This window comes from Mauremys reevesii, linkage group 6 (genome assembly GCF_016161935.1).
Source record: "Mauremys reevesii isolate NIE-2019 linkage group 6, ASM1616193v1, whole genome shotgun sequence".
NCBI lineage: Eukaryota > Metazoa > Chordata > Testudines > Geoemydidae > Mauremys > Mauremys reevesii.
In genome coordinates this window covers 40,524,222-40,545,315 of record NC_052628.1, presented here as the reverse complement: position 1 = coordinate 40,545,315, position 21,094 = coordinate 40,524,222, and the positions used below count along the sequence as shown (strand labels likewise).

The following is a 21,094-nucleotide window of genomic DNA, read 5'->3' as shown; positions in this document are numbered from 1 at the left end:
GGCTATGCAAGGGAAGTTCTATATTTGCTGCGCACTTCGACTTTGAGCTCTTTCATCCGCAGCTTGTGAACCTCTGGCTGGGTGAGACTAGCCCCCAGCCCTGCCCCTTCCATCTGAGACCCCGCCCCTTCCATACGCCCAGAACCCTGAGCCCCCCCATCGCAGCCGGTGGCCCCTCCTAGTCCTGGAGCACCCGGAGGGAGAGTGCGCAGTGCGGCTGCAGCCTCTCCAGCCCCACGAAGGCAGGTGGCATGGCCCAGCCCCCGGAGCCCAGAGGCGCCACCAAAGCAGAATCCCCTGGGGGACGGAGAGTAAGCGGGACCAGGCTTGGCTATTTGGGGAGGCTCCCTCAGCTTCCCCTACTGGCCGCCCATGCTCTCTTTGTTTCCTTTAGTCCCAGCCACACCCACTTAAGGCTCCTCTCTGACTCAAGCTTAGGACTGCTTAATGTTCCGACAAGGCAATGCTGCAATACCCGGGATTGCTCCTGGCTCCCATTACTTATCAATAAATCTGACTAATCTTTGGCTGCTGCCACTCAAGCAGCAATCTCTAGTGACCTGCAATGCAGCTGCTTCATCAAGTGGCTTGTTGCTTCTTCACTCACTTCTTTCTCTACTTTGTATTCCTGGGAGAATTCTGCACCGAAAAATTAAAAATTCTGTATATTTTATTTGTCAAAATAACACAATATAATCATGCCAGTTTCAATTATTTTGGTAATTGATTTCAAAATACCTTGCAGCACATATGTCTGTAACAATACAGAACCAAAAAGATTCCCGCAGGAGCAGAGAGTTAAAGAAACCCCTACGACAACCCTGTTCCTGTTTCTCCATTATGCTTTTTTTAGGGGCCTCAGTCTGGGTGCATCACATGTGCCAGCTGGGCACATCTTGGGGAAAAACACCTTTGCCCCTCCGGTCTTTTAGTCAATTCCTGTTTTTTTTGCCCTATCTCCATATGGTTGCCATATTTCAAGTTCCCAAACAGAGGACACTGCCAGGGAGGGGAAGGGAGAGCTGCAGGGGTGGGGGGTTCAGTTGGGGAGTATTGGAGGGGTGTATATGTACTTGCAGGGGGTATCAGAAGGTGCTCGAGGGGATATTTGGGGGGCGTTGGAGGTGGCTGCGCAGGGGGCCTCCCCAGCTCAAACACCAGCACCCCCTCCACCCAGAGCTAAGCTGCGGGGCCAGACACCCACACCCCCTCCCTACAGAGCTCAGGCACAGGGCACCCCCTGGCCCAGATAATTGCACCGCCCCAGCCCAGCCACAGGTTCCACTCCATGCAGCTTTGTTACTGTCTTGCCAGGCAGAGACGACCTGTACCTGCTGATATTGGGGAGAGGGGAGCAAAAATTAAAGATTTGGTCACCACCATAATATCTCCCGCTGGCAGATACTCCCCTTTACCCTCAGTCTCCCCTCCCGGAAAGCAGTGGCCCCTCCATGCAACTCCCAGCTGTTGCTCCCTCCCCACAGGGTGCAGCTCACAGGCTCCAGCAGCTGCTGTGCAGGGAGGTGGCCCAACAGCACCAGGTGACTGACCAGGGCTGACAAATCCAGGAACTGCAGCCCTCCCTCGTAGTCACACTGAGCTGGGGAGCAGGGCTCTGCCGGGTCCAGCGGCCCCAGCAGTGGCCAGCAGCTCTGCAGCGCCAATTCTGTGGGAAAAAATGAAATTCTACGCAGGACATTAATTCTTCGCAAATTCTGCAGGTGCAGTGGCGCAGAATTCCCCGAGGGATAACTTTGGTATGACAACTAGGCTGCTAATTAAAACAATTCTCCACATTTCTCCCAAGCACTCCAGATTTTCCCATCCCACTAGCAGATGCACGAAGGGCTGGTAGCTAGAGTTCCTAACCCTCCAGGATTGTCCTTGAGTCTCCAGGAAATATGTAATTATATAAAGCCCGCATCTGTAATTTTCACTCCATGCATCTGAAGAAGTGAGGTTTTTTTACCCTCAAAAGCTTTTGCCCAAAGAAATCTGTTAATCTTTAAGGTGCCACTGGACTCCTGGTTGTTTTTGTGGATACAGACTAACATGGCCACCTCCTGATACAGGAAATAAAGATTAATCTTTAATTAAAGATTATGTCATGGGATGAAACCTCCAGACACATATCCAACCAAAATTGGCAACCATACCGGTAGGTGTTTCCTCTATGACAGACATCAAACAGTGGCCCCAGAGCAAAAGGTGGAAAAAGAAAAACAGGAAAACCCACACACAACGAAGGGGCTCTGCAGTAATCATAAATAATTCTCAAGAGCTTCTGCAACCTTCCCCCCCTTCTTTCAGCTGCATCATTGAAAAATGACCTTCCAAACAATCATGAACTATGGAACAATACAGTAAAGATAATCCCATCTTCAAATAGTTTTATAGTGTTTATTCACCACAGGAGGGCAGATACTAAAAACCCCACACACATCAGGAGCAACTCTGATAAGCCATGAATCCCACAAAACCTAGAGTACTGAGAACTTTTCTATGCTGAGAATTTGTTCAGATTCCAGCCATCAGCAGCCAGCTAGTGGTGTAGCTGCACCAGTGTCAACTTCTAGTGCAGACAAGCAAAACCAGGATTTGCACTGGTGCAGCTTATCTCTGTCTGAAAGGAGTGCAAACCACAGCTTTCCTGGTCTACAATAGAAGCCTGAACTGGGGCAATTACATCAGTGGCTGGAATTATGGCAAATCCATAATGCAAACAAGGCCCAAAACGACACAACTGCAAAAATAGTCATCAAACACGTTAAGTGTGGGGTGAAATATATTAGAACATGAGCGATTCCAGTGGATCACTGGGAACTATAACAATTATTGTGACAAGCGTCATAATAAGCTCTTGAATGGGTTGCATATATTGTTTAATGAAGGGGATGCTAAGTGGTTCCAACCCCACATTTGACCTACTTAATAATAATTAACACTAGCACTTATACTACTGTTTTTCATCTTAAAAGCAGCTTCTCAACAGCCATATGACATCAATATAATTGTTCCCATTTTATAGATTGAACTGAACAAGAGAGGTTAAGTGACTTGCCAAAAGCCATAGACAGTCATCATCAGTCATGATGAAACATCAGAAGTTCATGACTGCCAGGTTTTTTGCTCAGGCCAGTAAAACATTCCCATCACTCTTTAAAATGGATTACAGCCTGGTATGAAATGTGTCAGACTGGTAAGCACTGATTGTTTTGTTTAAAAAAAAAAATGCACCCACTCTATTGCTGAGTTTGAAGCCTCACCAGTCCCAGCCTCATGAACTGTGTACAAAAACTCAGGCTCTCTTTGCAGGCTCTGCAATGGCATTATACATACATTTTTATTCCTATAGCTGCATAGGGCTCCTGCCCACAATTGTGAGGACAGGCATATTTCTCACCTAACATTGCTGGTCAGCTGCATAAGACAGCCTGCTAATGTCTTACTGACTGAAACTACCATCCCCTATTAAAAATGCAGATGAAATCCATCTTTCCGCTGTCTCCTTTAACTTGTAAGCTGTCAACCAGCTCCCCACAGCCACACTTTAACAGCCTTTGACAGCCTGCCTGCCTATGGCTAATGCCAATTCCCACATTCACACTTTCTTGTTGTAGCACTCCCAGGGATTTAATTGCGACAACTGTACACACAATGTAACACAAAATGCATCTTTGTTGTACTGTATTCTGCTGTACAGACAAGATTCCTAACAAAACAGATAATAAAGAACAATAAAGCTGTTCTTATTTGCAGATTTTCATCCATAGATCTCAATATGCTTTTCCCAAACAAAGTGTCATGATCATCAATTTACAGATGAGGAAACCGAGGTACAGAAAGTTGAAGTGACCCTGACCAATGTCAAACACAAGGTCAGCAATAGAACTGGGAACAGAACTCAGAATATCCTGATTGTCTATCAAACATCCCATTCACTGATGACATTACCTCTATCATATGTTGCAAGGTAACACTGCACTGAGGTTGGAGAAGGGGGAAAATCTACATCTGCCAACATGTAATAGGGCAGGGGTCGGCAACCTTTCAGAAGTGCTTTGCCGAGTCTTCATTTATTCACTTTAATTTAAGCTTTCGCGTGCCAGTAATACATTTTAGCATTTTTAGAAGGTCTCTTTCTATAAGTCTATCATATATAACTAAGCTATTGTTGTATGTAAAGTAAATAAGGTTTTTTAAATGTTTAAGAAGCTTCATTTAAAATTAAATTAAAATACAGAGCCCCCCCGGACCAGTGGCCAGGACCTGGGTAGTGTGAGTGCCACTGAAAATCAGCTCGTGTGCCGACTTTGGCACGCGTGCCACAGGTTGCCTACCCCTGTAATAGAGCAAAAATAATGTTATTCACACAAGCTATTTCCAGGGTGCCTATCACCATAGTTTAGTACCTCCAAACAGAGTAATTAAGGCTCTCATCGTGATTATTCTCAAACTTTAGTTATTACAAACAAACAATGGAGAGAAAAGTTACATTGCAGGAGTGTTGTGGACTAGATGATGTGTTTCTCCTAAAGAATAAAGGCATTAATACAAGTAATGGCATAGGTAAAGGTCGGTGGTTTACCTGCATGAGCTGAAAGAGGTGAATGAGGCCGAGGCAGAGCTGGAGATTGTCCATTGCCTATCAAGCTCTTTCGGTTACTTGTCCGACAACTGTAGGGAAAAAGAAAGTCACTTAAAACCAGCAAACAGTACACCCTCTCAATACCCTCGTACTCATAAGGCCCAATCCTGCACTCATTCAGCCCCCCAATCTCCCATTCAAATCAAAACCATACGTGTCAACAAGAGTTCTGAATATGCAAGAAATCTGGATCAGCACATACTCGATAATGACAAGAAGTGTCACTTCCCATATAACTGCATAAAATAATACATTACTGATAATTATCCAGCTTGCACTTCATTTACCATTCAGTTAGCACAAAGACCTATGCACCAATTCACAGTACTTTAGGCAATGTTCTGTGTCAGTAGTGTAGCCTAGGATCAAGTTACAGCTTGTTTCCTAGATGTAATATCTTGTGACATATACCTGTTATTATACATACAACATGCATGAATACATCAAAACAAATCTGAGTTCGGAATTGTCAGGCAATGATTAAAGACGTGTGTTTACATGAACTTTCTCACTCCAAATCACATGCAATGAAGAGCAATGATTTGTCAATCTTATGATGATACACTAATTAAAAAACTAATTATTGGGATCAATTTCACATCTGTGCCTTCCGTCAATAGAACAGATGATGCCAACAAAGATAAATGCATTCACTCACACATTTTTCATCTCAAGTACTGCTAATCCACTGTTTCCCCCCATAATAGATTATTATAAGAGATAAATATTAAATTCATACGTCTATTAAAGTAAGGGAGAAGAAGGGACCTTTTCCTTTATCTGCATCTTAGTATTTGTAAAAATTTACTTTTTACTACCTTATAACCATAATCAAACATGGGCACTACTTAACTTTATACGTATAAGCAGCTCCATGAAACCAATGGGACTACTCGTGCATAAAGTTAAGCAGGTGTGTAAGTGTTTGCAGGAGTGAGTGAGGGGTCATATATTTTTACTTGCAAAGTCTTTAAGGGGACATTGAGATCAATTCAGTCCAAAAATTTAGCTTAACACGATGAGAAATATTTCCAGTATTATGATAAGTTCCAATAAAAGTAGGGTTTTAATTAAATATTTCCCTGCATTGTTTCCAAGTTAAACATTACATCACTGTGCTTTGTATGACTACCAGAAAGGGAAATTGACTAGTTTCCTCATTATACAAGCAGAATAAAATATAAAAAAATGGTGAGAAAACAGCATAAATCAGAGGTGGACCTACTACTGCCTGTGGGCCACATCCAGCCCATGGGACCGTCCTGCCCAGCCCCTGAGCTCCCAGCTGGGGAAGCTAGCCCCCAGCAACTCCGCCGCTGTTCCCATCCCCCGCAGGCTCACCTCGCCACGCCGCCAGCACTCTGGCCCGCCGCTCCAGCCAGGAAGCACAGGCAGTGTGGCTGACTGCAAGCTTCTGCTGCTCTGAGCAGCATGGTAAGGGGGTGGCGGTGGAGGGGTGGATAAGGGCAGGGGATCCCCAGGGCCAGTCAGGGGACAGTTGGATAGGGCAGAGGTTCTGGGGTGGGCAGCCAAGGGACAGGAAGCAGGAGGGATAGAATAGGCGGTGGGGTCCTGGGGGGGGGGGCTCCGAGGAGGGGCAGATAGGGGGAAGAGGCCACGCTGTTTGGAGAGGCAGAGCCTTCCCTACCCAGCCCTCCATACAGTTTCGCAATGCCGATGTGGCCCTCGGGCCAAAAAGTTTGTCCACCCCTGGCATAAATGGTTAGCAGTAAATTAGATTTTTTAAAATCCAAAGCATTACTGACAACATAGTCAATGTTTTAAACACATTGCTTTTTAACTGCACAGCATGTGCTGAATTACTGTTCCTTCATTCTGATTAATGGTATGCAATGTGGCAGCAGAAGAGCCCACCAAAAAGAGCATTTGGTTTCTGCTGACCATATAAGAACAAAGTAAGACTGTCACACTTAGCTAGTTGGTAACAAAGAAAATATCAGACTGATTTTAATGTATTACGCATTTGCTTAACACATCCCAGAACCACATAACAATATAAAAGAAATAGGGCAAACTGATGGAAAAAATCTAAATTTAAATGCACAGGGAAATTAAAAACTCTGCATATGTGGTCTTTTTGAGATGGTGGATCTGCAAAAATGTATCCTGATAAATATTTTGTCATCCTCAATTTAAAAATTAGGTAAAATCCCCCTAACTCTCATCTATTATCTGGATGTCAGTGAAAAATTGAACACTTTTTTTGTGGTATATTTTTGACTTGTAAAGATTGGTGGTTTGGGTTCTGTCATATGGTATTTTTTCTTTGATTAAATCAATCATGTATGCTCCATAGGATAGGAGCCCACTGGACTTATTCTGTAAGATTGTGGGAGAGAAAAAATAACATCTAACTCCAAAAGGTGCCAAATGGTGGTAGGAGAGTACCAGAGCTCTCTTCCTAGACCTCAAAGATGACATCATGGGGGAGCGGGGGGAAGGGGAGAGAGAACGGGACAAATTGCCACAGGACCTTTTGTGAGTAGGTGGACTGTGAGGGGATACAGGGCTGTAGAGCCTGCATAGGTTTGGGTAATTGCAATAAGCAATCACATTTCCCCCACATTAGTAGTTTTCTATATATTTTTCTACTGTTGAAGCTGGTTTATTAAATGCTTCTCTATGCCATTTTTGTAAAGTTCTGGCTGTACAGCTAAACTATTCTATGTTTTGCTCTTATAAAATTGCTATCTGCTATTGGTTGCTTTTGTAAGTACTGTAGAGTTATTATATGGTATACTTTAGTTTAGTTTTTTAATGTTATTTACCCTTGTAGTCTTAAAATGTAGGACAAGAATTGTTTAAAGGGGAAAGGAAATTAACTGAAATAAACAGAGAAAAAAAGAAAATGCAAAATATATGAACTGTATTTTAGCAGTGGTTCTCAACGCCTGTCTGCTGCTTGTTCAGGGAATGCTCCTGGCGGGCCGGGCCCATTTGTTTACCTGCCGCGTCCACACGTTCGGCCGATCGCAGCTCCCACTGGCCATGGTTCGCCGCTCCAGGCCAATGGGGGCTGCGGGAAGGGCAGCCAGCACACCCCTTGGCCCGCGCTGCTTCCCGCAGCCCCCATTGGCCTGGAGTGGTGAACTGCAGCCAGTGGGAGCTGTAATCGGCCGAACTTGCGGACGCAGCAGGTAAACAAACCGGCCCGGCCCACCAGGGGCTTTCCCTGAACAAGCGGCAGAGCAGCTTTGAGAACTACTGTTTTAAAGAATTTATCAAGGGTACTCAGTGCTTAAGATAGGTGTTTTTTATGTAGTCAATATTTATTTTATTTAAAATTGTCCATATAAAATACTCCGTATTCCTACAGACCACAAATCCAAAATCATCTTGTCATATTCCATCCCTAAGTTTTATATAGCTGTGGTATCCCATGGCAAAAGCCAGCTTATCTTCTGCTGCTTCTTTTTAATATTTTATTAACAGTTCATTTATTAATCTTCAATCCTGAAACTGTGTAAAGGGCACATTCAGCTTCACATTAAAAATAGTGAGAAGGGGTCCTGATTGGGAAGCAGACTTTGAGGACCATCCATTGCTGACACTGCTGTCCTTGTATCACAGCTGTGTACACTTTTTGGCATTGCACTGAAGCCCTTTTCTCTGATGAGGCACCAACATGCTGGAGGGCTTCTGAGGTGTGTCAATATTACTGTTTCCTATACACCACTAACCTACTCCCATATTATGTTAATATAAAATCATTATGCAAAGAAAGTATCCCAAACTTCTCACATTGCTCCTCCATCATCATGTACATCTAAAACATACTCTCCCTCTGTCACAGTGTGCTTCTAAATACCTAAATGTTTATCTCAAAGATAACCACTATCCTACTGCTAATCAAAATTTGGCAAGCATGAAATGTGGCATGAAAGTGGCTTTTTTTGCACTTCAATGATTTAATTTTAAAAAACCACACACTGCTTCAGGATTTCACAGGTATGAAATTACCAGAAATCTCACTAAAAATACCCTTTCATCAACTTTAGCTCTAATTATGTCCAAGTACAGGACTCTGTGATTTAGTTATTTAATTGGAACTATATAAGTGGCATCGCTTAAATTATTAGTTTAATAGTGTTGCTAAAAATTCAAATCTAAGCAAATGAGGACTGTATTCAGTATTCCAGTATATTCTCCAGACAAAAAGTTAGTGACACCTTTTCCACACACAAAGGTAGGGATCATTACCAAAAACATTTCATTCAAATGGCCCCTCAACCCAGCTCTGTTTTACGGTTCCCCCCCTTTACTTTTTTAATGTCAATACTGGAAACTAGGGTGGCATTATTGTCATTGGGTGAATGTATGCAATAAATAAAGCCTTATTTTCAAGAGATATTCTTGGATGTCATTGAGGCTTTAGGCAGAATTTATTTATTACCATGCTGATTTAAATGTTCTTTTAAAGAGAAAAAAATGAAGAGAGGATGACATCTCCTTGCATTAGCTGTCTTGATAATAAGGTAAGATGTGAATCACTGCATGCAAGGGAAACTTCTACTTAGATGTGACCATAACTTTATTTTTTTATTCTGTTTCACAAAGACTTTGAATTATGTCATCCATCCTAGAGCAGTGTAACCCTAAGAAGTGTGACTCTTCCACCTCGTTAAGGCCTGCATTAAGGAGGACCTCTGTGGGTGGAAAATTTACAGGGAATGATGCAAAGTGAACAGGGCTGTTATAACCAAAAAAAGGTTGAGAACTCATGGTGGAGGAAGCAAAGGATTGCCAACTATCCCAGCAATTTTGCTGCATTTGGCCCTGTAACACCAACTTTCAGTATACAAAAACACCTCCAAACATCCCAGAGATAGTTCAGGTGGACAAAATAACTTATCTATTTTCTTTTATCTTCCAAGCTCCGTGTGGGCATCAAGCTACCCTTTCATCGTATTGTCTTTCAGAACAATTATTTTCCCTCCAACCAAATCTGAAAGGATAAACCTTAGCTGATCAGAGGCAACACTGACAGGAGAAAGATTTGTCTTGAGCAGAACAAAGTCAGAACAGTATTGGAACAGTCTACAGAGATGCTAACTTCAGGCAGCACAGACCACGGGAAGCCACACAGAGAACTGTGCCCACAACACACAATTATATAGGATATAATCCGGATTTTATATCCTGATAAGGTTGCCTTTCACAAAGAAGAGACCTGCCAGGGGTGAATAAGCCAGACAGCAGGTGTGACTCATGATTTAGAGACTACCCAGGGGAAAAAAAATCTTAAAAAAGGGAAACTACTGTATGTCTTAAATGTTCTTCATTTAAATTAATATTAATTAATTAATAATATTTAAAGACCTGGGGCCACAGACAGAAGAATGCGAAATATACAAGTTTAACATTTTCTGTCAGTCTCCCTCTCCTCTTTCCCAGGCACTCCCTCTTTGGACTGTTTTTCACCTATTGGTATGAGGCCAATTGTATGACGCATGTACATAAGGAGAAGTTATGAACCCTACATGTCTGGAAAGGGAGTAATAACAGAATCTGATAAAAACACCTTAAAACCATCTCCAACCCATAGTCTTGTTGTAATTTTATGTTACATCACATCATCGACATCCTGGATCACCATCATTGCTCTCTACTTATCTTTGATTCCAAATCAGAATTACCTACTTGGCTTTCAAATTCATCATTGACTGGTTCCACCTTACCTCCCTGTTTTCATATCCACCTACTCCCCTGCCCACTCACTCTCCTCTTCCTATCCTGGCTTCTTGTTTCTCTTCTCTCAACTTTACAGAGTTGGGGAATTGCTTGTTCATTTCTGCTATTCCCTGTCAGGAAAAATGACCTAACTTCCTCCTCCCTCTGAGTCACTTCTTCTCCTTAGAAACAAGCTTTCAACTTTAGCATAGGATTGACTCTCCCAGTGAAAGGGTTTTGTGATATAATGGATGAAGGATGCTACATAAAAATAATTTGTATTGGATCACATAAAATTAACACATGGGTGCAGTGTAACTACCGACTTCCAGGATTCAGTTAAATGAATCCTAACCCTGTTGCTGCTGAAACAGCTGCCACTCTTGGTACACCAGACAAAATCCATTTGGGCATTTTGTTAAAACAGGGCCAATGAAGCAGATGACAAAACTGCTAGTGTGACTATTGAAAGAGAACGGCTGAGAGAAATTGCCATCCACAAGTGCTTGGAACACAAGGGTGGAAGAAAAAGTTGGGGTAGAAGCAGAGGGCTCCAGGAGAGATAGATAACACATGACAGACCACTTCCTAAACATTATAATCCCATAAATCACAACTGCCAGTTTGTTATTTTCTATCATATCTGTGTTAACGCAATATTATTTTACTTCCAAGGGGCTCTAACATAGATACAGCTTAAACTAGGGGGTCTGAATGACATTTAAAGTAGAAAACATGTCCAAGAAAACAGGAGAGGTTAAAATGCTGATGAACTCCAAGACTGATCAGTGCAAGAATCTGAAAGAAACATGATACAGACCTAAATAGCTTAAGAGAAAATAGAAATTATTTCTTTTTATTTTTTATAATAAACCTTGTAATTTAATCACCACATCTCTATTACAGTATTCAAAATAGTTTATCACAATTATACAAAAAATACAGTTTTGTAACAAATACTATATGTATCTTTAAATGCAGTATGCCCTGTTATATGCAAAGAAGAATCTATGACTTCTTTATAACTACAAAAAATAGTTTCATCCCTAAATATTCGATGATTTTTATCTGGTATATCCCACATCAATGTTTTACAAGTAGTATTTAGCATTTGTGAAAGCTGTGAAGTTTGCAGCTCTGGAAATTGAAATTCTCTACTTATCCACAGAGCAGGGACAACATGAGACTGCAGTGAAAACCATCCTGACCGCTGGCTTCTTTGTAAAAGACTTTCAAGAAGGGTACCAGCTGTGATGTTGACAGAACTGGACTGAAACCATGAACTCATGCATATACCTATGAAGCCATCATCACATTGAAAGGATATTTATTCTTAACTGATCAAGGCTGTTTAAACAAACACTAAAGAAAGACAGAATTTCAGAGCTGAAGCATTAAATGCAAGTTTCCTGCTAAGGTAATGAAGAGAATGGCTAATGAATGACACTGCGAGGTGTGCTATCATGGAAGAATCTTCTTCCGCAGGGGCATAGCGCTAATACATGCGTAATTACTGGCAACAAAGGTTAATTGCTTAAAAAAAAACTGTAGGGAGCGACGGAGGTATTGACAGACTATCGCTTGCCATGCTTTGCGCAGGAAATTTGGCATCCATTTTAATCATTTATAATGATTTCATTTCAACATGCTAAATTATTAATAATTTACACTTATAATGAAGATGGATATGGACTATAAACGCCTCTGGCACCGCCTTTAGCAGTGAGTCCTGACAACAGCACTGTTCTGCAACATAACCCTTAATTTTTGTGCCAGTGTAACATATTGGTTTAGTGGAAGGTAAAGATTAAAAGGGGATCCTGTATATTTGAAGATCTATTGCAAACAAAATCTTATATTTGCTAATACAAATCTAGAGAGACTAGCCTATTGTGGAAGCCAGAATGCAAAGGCTGGCTATGTAGACACAAGACAGACTACTAATATAAGAGCAGCTCTGGGGAAAGAAAAGGTAGTTATATTTTTTGAAACATTAAAAATGTATAGCTGACAAGCACCTCGGGAGAAGCAAACTGTCTCTAGTAAGACATGGGAGTTGCCCACTTTGTTTACACTGGAAAAGTTCAATTTAAGTTATATTTAACTTGTTCTGAAATGTGCCAGCCTATGACTCCACAGTTATTTATTGTCTTTATGAACACAGACACTAGAGAGTCAACTATGCACAGTGGAGAGGCTTAAAGAGCAAAGTTTATCTAGTATTTTAACTGCTATTCACAGACAATAAGAGTGGGTAAGAAGTGAGCAAGTGCTCTGCACTAAACCAACAGCAACATTTTACGAATAAAATTAAAATAAGGCATGCATTGATTTTTCTTACCCCTTTATGAAAAAGTAGCTCTTCTGTATTACTTTAGGACCCCTGAGAACCCTTGTTGCAATCCTATCAGAAGTTATCTACCCCCCCTCAGATAATCTAAAAGCCAGCTGCAGTGAGGGAAGGATGAGAACTGCCTACTGATGAGGCAGAGCAGTAGTCCTGTATGGTGCGCTTCTCCCCACCAAGAAGAGACAAAAGAAGGTATCCTTTGACGACACAAGGGGTGATATTAGACTGCATCATTAAATGGCGTTTTGCATTGCCTTGGAGGGGAGATCTAAGGGGATTCCGATAGTGCCAGGGCTGGGCAGGTTTACCGGAGAAAGCAAACCAGCAGGGGTGCTCCACTGGGAATTCCTACAGGATCTGGATTGGACCAGAACCCACAGATTTCATTCAGCCCTGTTTATTTTCAAAATCACTTAAGACTAAGGCTAAGAGGCTGTAGGCTCCGAGGCTTAAAAAAGTTGAATAAGGCTCCCACCCTTTAAAAGTTTTGGGAGACACCCTCTCTATTTCCACTTAAAAGCTAAAATAGGTTCAATTAGCTATAGTGACCATGAACAGTCTAAAAAGTACAACGGGACTTGTTTTCTCAGAGATTCATTCTGTTAGCATTTTAGAGCTGTTATTCACCTGTTCAACATCTTTTCAACTGCATATCATAGCATATAGCATGTAGTGCAGTACTATTTTTATTTATTAATTATACTGGTCACGTGTAACATTTAGTAACTTAAGGATATTAAGAGACACAAACCTTAATAAACTAGCATAATACTTGGGAAATAAGATTGAAAGAAAGAAATGAAACAACAAAAAAGGCTCTATACTTATTAAATCACCGTAACATAAAGGTTGTCATGGAAAGGGTAAAGCGAATAAGAATTCAAACACAATTCTGGCTTCGGGTTCACTGTGGAACAATGGCCACAGTTTCATACAGGTATAAAAGCATACCATATTTTATTTTACTTTTGAACTAATCTTATACACAGTCAAGCTAAAATCCAGCCATACACCCCACTCACTGTAAGAAAATAACCCACAGCGATCTCTAACAAGCTAAAGGAAAGCTTTTTTTGGAATTTGACTAACTGTTATAATGCAAGCATCTAGGGGTTACTTTTTTAGGTCAGTTCATTTTAAAAGAGGATGACATTCTTCTAAAAGAAGGAAGGATGAAAACATGTAAGGAATAAAATAAAGGGAAGAGCTGCCAATAGTCCCAGTTTGTCAGAGTCTGACCTAGATTTTTGGAAAATGATCAGGGATATTTTTATGCTTGGCCATTGTTGCGGGGAACGTAGGCAGTAGAGGATGGTTACAGTCCTGTTGCAGAGAGATGCCCCTCTAGCTGCTGATGCAGTCGTGATCAACTCTTTCCTCTCCTGACAGCTGCTTACTAACTGCTAACCTGTGGCTTCAGCCCTGGCACAACTAGCTGGGTAGGTTTCACTTTCTCTTAGGAGAGGTTTAAGGCAGTTCCTCACACTGAAACCAAAAATATGTACTGCAGGTGGCTGGGCTGGTAACCTGCATTCCTGGCATGTGAAGAGAAATGGGAAGAAAAAACAGCTAAGAGAAAATGGGGAAGAGGGTGGGGAGAGAATGTCAAGTCTCTCTCAACCCCCTGGCTTATCTGAAAAGTTGTCTAAGAGTTCCACTTCATTGCCCCATTCTCTTCCTCAGCAGAAACATGTGTATTCTGGTGGAATTCAACTTCTCTCTTTTTTCCTCTTTCCAAAAATAAAATGAGAGACAAGGTGGATGAGGTAATATCTTTTATTGGACCAACTTCTGTTGGTGAGAGAGTGAAGCTTTCGAGCTTACACAGAGCTCTTCTTCAGGTCTGGGAAAATAACCTACAAGAAAAAACTGTAGTTTAAAATGCAAGAGAAGACACATCTGATGATGCACTGCAAAGGTCATCTGTGAAGCTTTAACCTAGGAAGTTCAGTGCCGGAGCACAAATTTTCTCCTACTTGAGCTAGGACAGTAATTCCATTAGCAGGTAGCAAGACTAGGTTATCCTTCAGCAGCCACAATACTTAGTGAGGGAAATGGATGCATACAAAGGCCTCCAGTGGTCAAAGGCCTTTCAAGTCTCCATGCCACTGGCTTATTTGATAAAGTATTTCTTGAATAATAAAATAAATAAATAAAACCACATAAGCAACTCTGAAAGGAACTTACAACTTTTGTGATATCTATAATTTTATTGTTAATCATAACTAACCGCAAATTATTTTTCTTTCCCATACAGCACTCAACAAAAGAAAGGAAACCAGGTTAGAGCAATATTTTAATAGACCTACATCTTTCCTAAATGACTATGAGGGCAGGGTCGTCCGCTCTGCTTCATGTTATTGCTACAGAAATTGATTCTGGGTTTAATTCTTTACAGAGATAAATATTTAATTAGGTAACATAACGTTTAGCTAAATAGTCCATTTTAACTCCGTAGTCGGTCAATATTAATAAAATAGCTGCTTACATGATAAAAATCTGTAATCCATGTAAAGTAGGTAGGCAGCGGAGAGCAGACAAAATTTACATTGTTTTGGGCTATGCACCAGTCAATTTTACAATTCTAGTTCATTATCCCGGGAACGTAATATTCACAACCTCACACTGTACAACTGATTGAATACACTCTAATGTTGACATTTAACCCTACTGTAAGGCTCTTCTATACCTTATTTCTCCTCTGCAAAGTAAAACAAACTTATGAGCTGAGTGAGTAGCATGCTCACTACCGTAACTGCACTATTACTTTCAGATAACTTAATTTCACAGTACACAAACATTTTGCTTTCAATATTAAGGTAAAAACTGTGTCACCAGTAGAGAAAAATTTGAGACATGGAAAATGTAATAAGACTCCTATCAAATCTATATAAGCCCTACAGTCAAAGTAATTCCTAGGTTCATCCTAGCCTCTAAGTATGTTTATGTTATTCTATTTAATTTTAGAACATAAATAAAAGGAAAAACAGCCCACTAATAAAAAAGTAAGCCACCCAGTGATATGCTGATAACATTTTCACAAGTGTTTTCCTCAAAAATTTGCTGCCTAGGTCAGTCATACATCATACAGTAACTCCTCAGATGGGGTTGGGGGGAACAGGGGAGGAGTGGGGTGTGCTTGGGACCCTGGTTCTTCCTTACTGTTGACTCCTGGTTACTGCTTGCAGGCCCGAGAGCTTAGGGAGAGCTGGCTAGTCTCCCCAGTGCTGCTCTAGCCATAACTCCATGTCTCTGGTTAGATTTGGCGGAGGGGAAGTATACTTTTCTAGGCTACATCTATACAGCTAGAGCCCTCCTAGTTGGGTCTCTCTGGCTAGAATTCCTGAGGAGCAACCCTAAAGTTGAGTACCTTGCCTCAGGTATTCCCAATCACTGAGACTGGAACCAATACCACCTCCTGAGCTCTCCACATCAGGAGGTTTAAGCTCCCAGGTAGGCACAGATCAGAAAGTGGCTAAGAGTGGGAGCCTCCCGGCCCCGTCAAGAGATTTGCTGGATCAAATGTATGTCATGGGTACACTGATATCCACCCTGCCCCTCACTTCATCACTTCTTCCACCTCCTGCCCTCAGAGCCACCTCCTCTCATCCAACTCTGCTTCCCTATTCCCAGCACACTGCTGTGGCTCCCCCACCAGGCAGCTGCTCCTACGAGCAGCAACTGTGGTGGAGTTGTTCTTAAGCCACTGGTTGTAGAGTGGTGGATTAGGTGGAGTAGCAGGTTCCTCCTGGAGGTGTAGTAGTCAGTCAGTTGGGGAATAGGATGGCTTTGTCTCTTGAGGTGGACAGGTCTCCCCTGACCCATGAAGGTCCCTCCCTAGCTGGTGTGGGGGGTGGGCAGTAGGAGTGGACTCCTGTGGCTGGACGGGTGTGTGCTGTGCAAAGGCCTGTGCACAGGGTTAAAAATCTTAACTTGTCTGAAGTCATCATATGTGTATGTCCTGGGGCCATCCTCAGGATTTTGGCACTTTAGTGGGAGGATAGTTTAGGTAAACCCCAAAATTAACTGGTCCATTTTATATGCAAATGCCTGAATGGGGAAGGGAGGGGGAATCTTTTGGTCTCCTCAGCCTCCTGCTTCAGAAAGGAAAGCTGCACTGTACTTCCTTTCAGTCTTCAGAGTGTCGGCTGTACCGATCTAGGTTTCACATCTACCTTCACAAGGAAAAGGACTAGAGACTTACTAAAGAGGGTCAGCAGCCTTTTTTTATGAGGCCCAAGGCTAGTTCTGTTAACAAGAGGAACCCATTGGCTCCTTTCAGCTCAGTAGTGAATCCACCTTAGCTAAAAAAAATCACTAAAACAAGAAGGTGAGAGAAACATTCCATCCTAATTAACATCACAAACTTATTTTTAATGATTTCCCTTGGTGTTTCTTTCATTAGTCTGTTTCTCACCTTGCAGGAATGAGATTGGCCAAAGCAGGTCAAATTCTAAAATTAACGGCCAGGAAAAGTGGGAGCTGAAATGGAAAGATTTTATATGGTTGTACATTCAACCCATGCAATTGTCTGAACAGTTTTCATGTCTAAACTAATTTATACTTACCCTACCTTATTCTTACACAAAAACATTAGCAATACTTTCCCTCAAAAGACTAATGGGCCTGTCTGGGCTGCTTTGCTCTTCCCTTATAACACTCCCTGAGTATCCATTGATTTTGGCAGCTCTCTCCCACTCCATGGTCCTCACTCCTTCAAAGATTGCACAGGCCTTATGTGGTTTTGCCAGCTCACACCTTTTTGCCAGTTGTTCCTCCATTCACACTTAATTCTGGCAGCTCTCTTTTCCCTCAACAGTCTTTACAGACTTAACCCTCTTACAATACACAGTTGGCATGTCACATGGGGCACAATACTAAACTAATCTATACAAAACTCACAATAGCGTTATACACAGGCAACATTTATACCTCCCAATGTGTTTGTGATAAGATTGTACCATAAATTAGAATATTTTCACCCTCAAAACTTCAGCAATTACCACCCTAGTGAGAACCATTTAATATCCAGTGTGTGAAGTCACTCATGCCTCATGTACAGCAACTACCCCACAATAGCATATCCAACAGGAAGAAAAATCACATACCAAAGCCAAACTGACTGAGGGCACAAATACTAGGATTTCACTGCTTGTACTGGCATGAAAAGAAAACTAAACAAACTAGATGAAATAAGGCTGTAAGGCCTCCCACAGGAGTATTTTTCTTGTTACAAAAAAATTGGTCTCTCTCTGAAGTGCTGCAAAGTACATCCCTGACTAACGTACTTTTTTAAACAATCACTATAAAATGAATTTCTTTTTGAGAAAAATCAAAAACAGATCTATAAGATGTTGAAAAGAAAACTATCACTAAGTGCTCTTCAATGAGTCACTTTTTGAGATTCTTTTCTAGTTTATATTTACCATTACAGTTTAATGAGACTATGGTAGCCCTCCATTATACATAATTACTAGAGCATTAGTGATTAATTTTTCCATTGCAGAACTGTGAGACTACTACCTCCCCAAAGTCATGCATCTTCTGACAAGGGTAGAATTAACCTTAATTATTTCACACCAAAAAAAGCCAGGATCACAGCACATATGTAAATGAGCACAGCCAAGGAGCCACCCTTCAATTCACATGTCATCTTTCAACCAGATTAGGCCCATATGAGAGACAAGAAAAATGATCGTAGGGAGATTAAAATTATGTGGAATTAATTTTAAAACATTTTATAAACACCGGATTCCATAATTCAGCATCTTTGATGCAAACATTTCATAACAACATACAGCAGGAGCCACTTTCAGATAAGATAGAGGCAAAATTTCAGTTTAAAAAGGAGGAAAGTTTGAAAAAAATAAGTCACCATTAATACAGGTCTGTAAACAAATGCTTTGTTTTCTTTGTAATTTTGTGACAAGGTCCACTGGAAAACTACACACTGGTTTATAATGCCCCTTTCCAACTGCATTAGTAAAGAGGATTGTCGCCTTGACCCAAGAGGTTTGTACTTGATTTTTCACCTAGGAAATCTGGGGAGGGCGTCACTTCCCTAGGTTTTTAAATGTCCTATTGTTCAGTCAGGACACACTGAACAGCTCTATGCAAGAGCAGACACCCACCTAGTTAGTGCTTGGCATAAACCACAGTGAGAACATTTCTAGAAAATCATAATCCTCCCTATTAGGTGTACAATTAAGCACAGTGAAGAATGAGCTATTTCCTGTTTCTCTCGGATACCAATTAAGGCAATCCAGGGTCCTAGGCAGAACCCTACATAGGCTCCTCCATCACACCACCTTCTTGTAGTGGTACTCAGAAGAGTGATGTACACAAGGACTGTCTGCTGGGGGGCTTGCCACTGCTTCTTGGAGTAGCAGGCTTAGGTCTCCTACCTCTCCGGATTTGCACTCCCTGGGCTAGGAACAATCCCAAAAGAGAGTGGAGTCAGCCTTCATCTGAAATTTTTGGGCAAGTGCGGAGAATATGCCAACACCAACCTGGTAGAGCACCAATGAGCCCTGCGTGCACATATATAGCTGGAACCTTATAAGCATCTGCTTATTATACTTATGCCTTAATCCAGCCCTGGCTCTCTAGAAGTATGATGAGGAAGTCTTGGACAAAAAAAGTGAATAGGAATTTCAAGAGCGGTAGTCCCCTGAAGGAGATTTACTCTTCAAGTACAGAAGGGAAGATCCTGAGCAGACAGGTAATTCACGCCACTATGAATTGGGAGGAGGATGGGAGCAGGGGGTAAACCACAGACCAGTAGGGGAGAGCTGAAATATCCCTTGTATGAAGCGAAGTTCCTTGCAGAGGTCTGTAATATAGAAAAATCAGGGGAATATGCTTCTTCCATGTCATGCAGGCATTACTTGTAGTCGTTAGCTTTTACAGTAGCCAAAAATTTGCAAGAAGCAAGTAATTCTGTAATTTTAAGCTAAGCAGTAAAATAGTCATTACTGGAAATCAGTAACAGTGAAGCCAATGTGATTCTCTTCTTAAAAGGCTGATTAAAACAATATAGCAAAGGGGATGCTATTTCATTTTGTTATTGAATGTTTTCCATATGAATCAGAATTGGTATTGCATATCTAAACCATGCCCCAAGTCTATCCCCAAAAGTTTACAACTTATATTGATAATACTTTGCCTTTAATATGCTGTACTGTCTTTCATTTGGATACAAGAATTAGATACTGCTTGTGGCTAGGGTTTAAGAAAACAGTTGGCTTGTAAGAATTAAATTCAATGAGAAGGAAATATGCCTTATTGCTATTTATTGAGGCCAAAATGTTAGAACCCTAGGGCTTCTGAAAACCAGTTCTTCCTTTATTTAAAGATGGATTTAGGAATATAGCTTTCAGAATTGTAGCTGCTTTACTGTAGACATCAGTGTGACACTCACCATTGTACTGTTTGGGTGCACATATAACTGACCACAATTCAAAGCTGAAGTTTACAAAAAAAGAAATCGTTTTATTGTCGACAATATTTTCCTGCGCTGGCAATGTAAACTGAGAAGAAAAATTATTATAAATTCAGATTTAAGAGTCTAGAAGCATTATATTCCTTTGTTTTCCCAGGAAGGATCAATGCTAATTAATTCACCATGCCAGTCAGTTGTTGGCCTCTGCTGATATTACCAGTAGGTGTACCTATTAGTACAAGGAGTGTTGTTATATTATATAAAATATATTTTATATAAAATAAAAACAATAAAAAATAAAGAAAAGATTAAACTCATTACCACTCCCCATATTACATTTGTGCCCTTTTGTCCATTAAATCTTCCTTGTGCAAAAAAACTCCCTTACAATAATCAACTCAAACTCTTTTCTTTTCTCATCTGCCATTGATAGAACAATACATACAGTCACTCCTTTCCCCAGATAGGATGAAAGTATGGGCTATATTATTTCCACGAATATTACATTAATGTGAATTTTTGAATAAAGGATTGATTCATGGCCAGTTTGAGAGAAAATATTCATACATTCTAAAGCCAGAAGGGACCACCTGTGATCATCTAGACCAGGGGTCGGCAACCTTTACTATCAAAAGAGCCATTTTGCCCCCTCTTCCACTAAAGAAAAATAGTCTGGAGCCGCAAAACATAACACTGCTTATAAACTTTTAAAAGTTTTAATCTTTTTTTAATTTTACCTGTTACAACAACAGAATACAACAAACAGAAGTGCAGTGTGCATGTGTAGGCCTACTTTGAAATAAATTAAACACTGAACTATGCAGGCCTTTTTGAGTCCTTCCCGTATTTGTGTAAAATTAAAATAAAACGTAGCCCACTTTAATATAAAAAAAAATGTAGTTGCAGCTTAGCAGTTTTAAAAAAGTAAACATAAAATTAGGAACGTTTTTTGACAAGTCCATTT

General features: G+C 41.0%; 1 protein-coding gene across 7 annotated transcripts in view; it reads right to left on the bottom strand.

Moving 5' to 3' along the window:
- MAST4 (microtubule associated serine/threonine kinase family member 4) overlaps positions 1–21,094 on the bottom strand; it is a 419,070-nt gene that overhangs the window by 101,184 nt on the left and 296,792 nt on the right. For all 7 annotated transcript variants that reach the window (XM_039543759.1, XM_039543760.1, XM_039543761.1 and 4 more), the window contains one exon: positions 4,589–4,677. In XM_039543759.1, coding sequence (XP_039399693.1) covers positions 4,589–4,677 — 89 coding nt within the window. The remainder of the gene's footprint in view (positions 1–4,588; positions 4,678–21,094) is intronic.